This window comes from Carassius auratus, chromosome 13 (assembly GCF_003368295.1).
Source record: "Carassius auratus strain Wakin chromosome 13, ASM336829v1, whole genome shotgun sequence".
In the NCBI taxonomy this organism is placed as follows: Eukaryota; Metazoa; Chordata; class Actinopteri; order Cypriniformes; family Cyprinidae; genus Carassius; species Carassius auratus.
The window spans coordinates 25,518,317-25,526,126 of NC_039255.1; the positions used below are offsets into that span (position 1 = coordinate 25,518,317).

The following is a 7,810-nucleotide window of genomic DNA, read 5'->3' on the forward strand; positions in this document are numbered from 1 at the left end:
AGTGGGTAAGACATTTGGGGAGATACTAGGGATGTCGGAGGGAATATGAAAGTTTGATTATCAGTTTTCTTTGATGTGTTGACCCATTTCTGACTGAAATATGATATCAGGGCAGAACATGAGCCTGTCCCATTTTTAAATAGCCAGTAAACTTTAGTTCAAGTTGAGGCTCAACAAAGACCGTAGCAATAAAAATGCAGTCTAATAAATTTCCTCTTTGATTTAAATTTATATAATAATACCGATAATACCAGTTCATGTAAGAATTTTTGCAATTATTAATTACTAGAAAAACTAATGTTGGTGCATGGCAAACAGTGTTATCTCCTCTTCTTCTTTTCAGGGCCATTGATAATCCCAAGACGGTCTAACCTTTTTGCTCTCCTCCATATCGCTTTAAAGCCGAATATTCTGTGTTTCAAATGGGTCAGATCAGTTTTGTGGTCTATGCCACAACATCAAGAGAAACCGGTTTGACTCACACATCTGATCCACTTTAAATTATCCTGTGTAAGGAGCACATGACAGTGACACAAAACCAGGCTCATTCACCCAAACAGAAAACATTTATGCTGTGTTTGAAATAATTACCTTTGGGGGCACTCTCCTTTCAAGCATTTGTTGCATACATTTTTCAGAAAAGAGAGACTTGGGTAGTGGAAGTAGCACCAAAATAACTCAAGTGATTGGTTGTTCTCCATCATTACTGTGGGTGATATTCTTTGATGCTGTTGGACCTTAACGAATGAGGAGTCAACATTCTGGGCCATATCAAAGAACACCACATCTTCTCTATTACAACTTATATGATCCTGCAAGACTTACTAGGAGCCACCGATTTATACCAACCCACAGAAACTCTACATAGACTGTTTCAGTGGTTACAGTCTTTGACAGAATATCTAACCTCCACCATTGCAGCAATGGATGCAAACCAAACAATATGTCCAAGTATGTAATTTAAGATGTAACTCTCCTAGAGGCCTTCTTTCACGTTGGACAAAAAAAAAAAAAAAAAAGCAGCCTAGATCCCATGGTGGCCTAACACAAACTAAACCCCTCACTATATGAATGGTATATAATTTACAAACTAGTGCTTGATGTACTATGCCAAGATTGGGTTTCAGTTGTACTTTTCCAACTTGATGGACAATGTAATATCATAGTTTAATGTTAGTTCAAATGCAATAAATAGGAACGGGCAACTCCAGGGTCGATTGGGGATGGAACTAATCTTTGCAGGACAGTGGCTCCCCGCAGATGTCCATTCATGGCATGGATGTTTAGGTGGTTGAAAGGTAAGAATCTTCTAATGAATTCACAAATCATGCATGACTATACTTCATTTTACAATAAACCTGGGCACATTTGATTGCATCTGTTTTGAGTAACTTGGCAAGTGAGGAGATGAGGGATGTTGTGGTCATACTGCATTACTGGAAAATACACAAGTTTCTATATTGTCTTTACATGATCGGAGTCTTAAATGGATCAACCTGACGATGACATTATTTTAACTTGCACAACGTCACTCTGCTTCTCGTTACGTGACTTCAGATCTTGGAATTACAACCGTTTCTTGTGATTACGGTTTCATATACTGCAATTGAGACTTTAGATCTCACAACAATGTGACTTTCTTATTTTATATTAACTCACAATCACCTTTCTTAGGCGAAAATGGACTTGCATAAAAAAGGCTTCTCCAGGAACTATAAGACAATTTTAAAGTTGGCAGTCAACTAAAAAGGAAGCTCAAACAAATGGGTTAGGTCAAAGAAAATACTCATTACTGTGCACGTAAGGCCCTTGTTCCAGAGCAACTCTACCTTGTAGTAAATTAAAATGGTTTCAGCTTACTTAACCCTATTAAAAATGTGTTAATGTTTTTGTTGTTGTTACATGTATACTTTTTGATAAGGAACCAAACAGCGGTTTTTTAGTTTCAAATTGCACGGGACTGTATTAGGAGAGTAAATAAAGTAAAAATTAAGCAGAAAACTCTGGCTGTTCTGTTGCAAAGTTTTGTGAAAATATACTCTTTTGCGGTATCAAGCCAAATGTCTTTCTTTGCCAAACCTTGCAGAAGGGCAACTTGCCAAATGTTATACCTTGGAAAATGTGGTATTAGTGTCATTAAAACCATCAAATAGTTTTGATCATATAATAAAAAGGACACTTTAACATTACTGATTAAAGGGGAAGGGGCTCAAGTCAACTGGTTTGTAATCACAACTGCAAAAAGCATTGACAGTACTCAGTAATATCAACAGTGGGACTGGTAGCAACTCTGATGTGAAAGCATGCCAATACACAACAAAGTCAAGGAAAAAACATTATTCTTCACTACGACACCGGTATTTCTTCCTCTTATTTGCTACTTGATTAACATCGGTTCACCATTACAGTTCACGCAAGCACAGGATTATCATCTGGACGGTGAAGAACTGCTTTCTCAGGTTTGATCAGATGAATTATGAAAGAAAGAAAGGTGATACTGTGCTTCAGAAGCAAATGGAATCTTTTCTGCATAATTGAGCAGCTGGAATGACAATTACCTTATGGTGTCAAATGACAAAAACAAATCTCTCTCACAGGCAAAAACTTTCCTAGTAACAAGGCTTTCCACAATTTTTATTGCACTGAGACAGATCTATTTGCAGTAAATTACACACCTACAAACAGTGGCAGGAACAACATGGCATTAACACCTACAAGACACAATCCTCAATGATGGACGATCTTCAGACAAACAATATAATCGAGTATGCTACAGCTGCAGACACCTGCAAGACTCATACTGTCGAGGCACATCTCAGATCAAATATTTCACTCTTAAAACACACAACGAAGCGGATATTTACCATTTATAACAATATAATTTAGCAGTCAGGTGTCGAACACCTAATGTCCTCCATTTCAAGAAGGGGATCTAGGTCTTAACTTGAAAACTTCGTACACAACTGAACCTACGTATGGTCGAAACTACGGCGGAGCGCCAAAGAAGCTATGTTTCCTCAATGCAGTGTCTTCAGAAGCATCATTTCAGTTCATGTTTCCCTTGCAAATGTTGGTCTTGTGTTTCTTTGCAATGTTTCCTCGGGCAATGATGAGCTCACTGGCATGAAGGTGGGGTAAACATTGAAGGCAAACACTGCTCAAGGCAGATGCCTAGCCTTTAGAAACAGAAGTCAAGCATATTAGTGTAATACGTGAATGATATGAGGGACATGCTGACGACTGATAAAACTAAAAGATTCCCCTCTCGTTTTCAATTTCCCACCAACTCTGTGTGATACTTATCATTTGACATAAGTGGAAAAAATTATACAGCTTTAAGGAAGCAAAAGAAAACTTAAACACGGATACGGAGAACCGTCCCTCTATTTCTTGCTGCGCAGGCGTTTGGAGTGGCGCGGGAGGTCGGAGCACTTGCGTGGTCGTTTGAGACACAGGCTCTGGGCCTCGGCCGGACTCAGGGTGGAGGAGGAGGACGCAGCGGTCGCCCCAGGGGTGGAGGAGGAGCTGGAGGCCACCGCGCTGTCCATCAGTTCCCTGAGCTTGTGCTCCAGCTCGGCCAGACGGGCGTTCTGCTCGCCCATCACCTGAGACTGCTCCAGCAGCTTCTGCTCCTGATCCTGCAGCTGCTTCTGCTGCTCCAGCTGCTTCACACGCACCTCCTGCATCTCGCGCCGCAGCGCCGTCATCGACGCGCCGTTCACCTTCACCTGCTGCTGCACCTTCGTCATCTCCGAGCGAGACGGAGTGTTCTTGGCCAGCAGGGACATGGTGGTGAGAGAGGAAGAGGGACCGGCCACTGCAACATTTACAACCACAGAGACTTAAACACTGGTGCTGCTTTTGGGCAATAATTCAGAGGAAAGCCAACAAAACAATGATCATTTCTCATTATTGCACACGCAAGACAGTGACAATTAGCATCAGATAATTAAGCAAGAATTTTAGCAACATAAAAATGTTTAGATAGTGGTCGTACCCGGAGCAGACCCGATCAGTCGTCCGGAGAGATCCGCGCCGGGAAGCCTTTTCTTCAGGATGGGGACGATCTTCTCGTCGAAGTACTCCATGGCCATGGAGGAGATGTCCCGCAGCTCCTGCAGCACCTCGTGAGCTCTCTGTGGGGCGCGTGTGGAGTTCACATACCGCAGAACACGATAAATCTCATCGATCACCTGCAGGGGGCAGAACACAACACCGTCCAAACACTGGGCTTTCAAATGCGGCACTATGACTCCTGAGATCTTTCAGTTTAAATGAGGGATCTGAAATAAGTCTTTATGTATCATACATGGGTCAATAGCATGACAAATAATGACTTATGTTCTGGGCTTCACTTAACAACTAATTCAGTTTCTTAAAACTTTAAGAGTCTTTCTGGAAAAAGCATCACTGTAAATGTAGCAGAAAGCCAGAGGAGCTACAGAGTGAGCAGGGTGTTTCATTAGTTAAATTTAACTAGTTCTTACTCATTAAACAGAACGAATGCCAAGGGTTGTCTCAGACATGCCTTTATAATTATCTTGTGACTGAACTCTTTCACTCGGTCTGCTGGCAGCACATCACGTCAGTGTTCTTCTGTCACACACATGATTTGCATTCACTGCTGCAGGCCTTAATGCCACACAGCGCTTTATACGCACTTTTGCATAACTCCCTCTGAGCTTTTGCATTTCCTTAAGAAAGAGTTTTTAACTTCGACACACCCTACAAGATTACCTGACTACAATGCTCTTTAGTGCTGGGATTCCTTTCAGATTACTAAAGATACAGCGTCTGATTACACCAGATGATCCCTCACTGGACGCCCTTCAGGAAGTTCACTGTTGAGTGAACGAAACCGTTTGATCTCACGGTGTTCTTCTGACCATCTCAAGATGACAACACTACACCAGAGGCATGCTTTTACATCTGATAGTGTGGAACATCAATGGGAATCATTGCGTTCTTTAGTTACTGGTACTGATGAGAGTTTATGTCTGTATCACAGAGATCTGAACCACTCAAGTAAATGCAGATCTTAAATCTTAAGAATGCAAGCGTCAAAACAGAGACTGACTAGCACTAACTAAACCTGATCCTGGTTATTATTTCATGCTCATGACACTCCCTTCATTAAAAGCAATCACAGATGATGTTACTAATGGCTGACTACTGACTCGTAGGGATGTAACGATTCACTTACGATATTATTAACAAAATGAGATTTAATACAAATTATATGTGTGCTTTTATTATTGCTTGGACAAAATGCTGCATGTTTCTTTGTGAAATTGAAATATAACACTATAATAATAAACTAATACATCACTTGTGTATCACTGCTCTTTTGTTGGTTTAGATTGCTTGTGTTCTCCTCATTTGTAAGTCGCTTCGGATAAAAGCCTCTGCTAAATGACACAATTTAAATATAATGTACATGTAAATAACAAAACTAAATTGAAATTTTACAATGAGCCCTAAATCAATTAAATAAAACATAAAAGGAATCTCTTCATATAAACAAAATAAAGCTACGTCTACATTCATCCAGATGCAGTCTAAAACTGTTTTAGTTTTAAAACACTCTCCGTTTTAGCGTTTTCAAGCGTTTTGCAAACTTTGTCTCATCCACACTGAGACATCAGAAAATGTTAAAATAAAAATCTGTAACAATAGTGTGAAAGTGCATCGCATGTATCATGCATGAAACCAGATATCACAGACATCTACTGGTATAATGTGTCACATGACTAAAACTGCGTCTTCGTTTTCACAGTCCACACTACAACATGAAAACATTTATCCACGTTGGAGAGCGTTTTCAAAAAACTCTGTTTTCCTTGACTAAAAACACTGTCTCCATTTGGACAGACGACCAAAGCAGACAGAAAAAGATGCGTTTTCAAACTAAAGTATATTAGTGTGGACAATGCTGCACACACACAACATGAGCAGTTTTTAATTTAAATAAGATTGTACAATTTCAAAATTTGAAGCAAAACCAGAATGATTAGACTTGAGTTTTGTCTCTGCATGAAAGACAAACGGAGACTTCAGATCAGTTCAGCTCATGGCAGGGTTTTGCAGGACTTGATCCATGATGGATGCTTGCACTTTATTTTACTTAAATCTCAACACCCATTCACTAAAAGCTCAGAAGAGCCAGGACATTTTGAAGTATATTTTAGTCGTTTTCATATACGGGGTGAATAATCCCTTAAATGATGTGAACTGATTCGGTTTCTTTAATGTGATGCAGCTTCATGAAGGACAGATCAGATGTACTGGAGCTGACAGCTAATAACACAACACTGAACACCAGATGAAGATGAAGACGCCCCTCTTCTAACAGACGTACCTTCCCAGGAATGAAGCAGCAGAGGTTCGAGTCCACGTACTTCATGAAGGTCATGTTGAGCAGTGACAGACGTGTCTCCACCGCTGCCAGGATGTCTGCGTGCCTCGCCAGCGAGTGATTCCTGCGCTCCGACTCCCTCCTGATCCCCAACAGAGAGCACACACTTACTCTACATTCAACAACACTCAAACACAGCTCTGGTCTTAGGTTTAACCAGCGTTATCAACCCGTAAACTACTCAGATTAACATCTCATGACGGTTTCTGGAACGGACTGAGATGTTGAAGGAGGGGATCACAAGAAGCATTCAGCTGTAGCGATGAAAACATGAAGATCTGAGACGAGACAACACCTGGGATGAATCTACCAGATTTTCCTGACATTCCCAGAAGTTTGGTCACTAATCGTGTTCACCGTTTGGTTACATGCATGCCATTAACTGCATGATTTACACTGTGCTCTTCTGCCATATGGACGTCACCACTGATAATGAGAAGCTGCAGCAGTGTCTCACCTGGGCAGCTGGGCCTTCACCTGTTTCTGGCACAGACTGTGATAGCGCTCCACTTTCAGGAAGCCTTGGTTCAGCACACGCTGGCAGATCACATCCATGCGCTTACACACCTGCAACAGAGAGAACAACAACATCTTAAACCCTGCTGGACGTGCTGAGAAACACAAGGACTGAAGCTCAGTCAGACGCATCAGGACATCACGTGGGGCGTGTCTAAGATACTCTTCACGCGCACAGGGGCGTGTCTAAGATCATCTTCACGCGCACAGGGGCGTGTCTGAGACAACACAGCACTCCTCCAGTCTCTAATCCTAGCGAGCTGGCCGTGTTTATCATCCACATCACCAGACTCGGCTGTACTCAGAGATCTATACCCTATAGAGTATCAAACACAGCCAGAGCTGCTGCTGAACGTCGACTCTACCGTGTCCAGACCTGAGACGCACTCATTGTTTGCTCACCAGTCGCAGCAGGCTGATCTCGTCGTACGACAGGAAGTTGAGGATGTTCTCGATCGCCACGATCGGGAGTCCCAGCAGCGCGTTGTTCTGGAGCGGCTGGTCCGGCGCTGGAGACGGGATCCGCGGTGACACCGAGTCCGAGTCCAGCGGCGAGACTCCTCCATCAGCGCTCACTACCACAGCCGCCATCTTCTCCGAGCTCGAGACCACAGGAAGTGACGACACCACTGAGCCCGGTGGGCGGAAGTGAGGAGGAGGACTGCAGGCTGATGACGCGGACTGAAAAAAAAAAAAAAAAAAAAAAAAAATATATTTATATATATATATATATATATATATATATATATATATATATATATATATATATATATATATATATAAAACCAAATCTTCCCACTTTATAAAATACCCACACTAACAGAATTCTTATGTGAAGTAGAACATTTAATCAAATTACTAAGAATGATTAATAATAAA

At 41.6% G+C, this 7,810-nt stretch overlaps 1 protein-coding gene across 1 annotated transcript; it reads right to left on the reverse strand.

Moving 5' to 3' along the window:
* Positions 1 to 2,605: 2,605 nt before the first annotated feature.
* Positions 2,606 to 7,605, reverse strand: LOC113113114 (F-box only protein 28-like). The gene is made up of 5 exons (XM_026279288.1): positions 7,334 to 7,605; positions 6,873 to 6,982; positions 6,359 to 6,497; positions 3,998 to 4,193; positions 2,606 to 3,817 (listed from the first exon to the last, which is right to left on the reverse strand). Exons 1-5 carry the CDS (start codon positions 7,520 to 7,522, stop codon positions 3,384 to 3,386), a joined length of 1,068 nt encoding a protein of 355 aa, XP_026135073.1. The 5' UTR covers positions 7,523 to 7,605; the 3' UTR covers positions 2,606 to 3,383.
* Positions 7,606 to 7,810: the final 205 nt, after the last annotated feature.

Bases quoted from the DNA above. Each gene is read 5' to 3' on its own strand.
- LOC113113114 (XM_026279288.1), bottom strand. From the start codon at position 7,522: ATGGCGGCTGTGGTAGTGAGCGCTGATGGAGGAGTCTCGCCGCTGGAC. The intron at 4,194-6,358 runs GTACGTCTGTTA...TGCCCCCTGCAG, and splicing joins GCTGCTTCATTCCTGGGAAG to GTGATCGATGAGATTTATCG. The intron at 3,818-3,997 runs GTACGACCACTA...TAAATGTTGCAG, and splicing joins ACTGATCGGGTCTGCTCCGG to TGGCCGGTCCCTCTTCCTCT.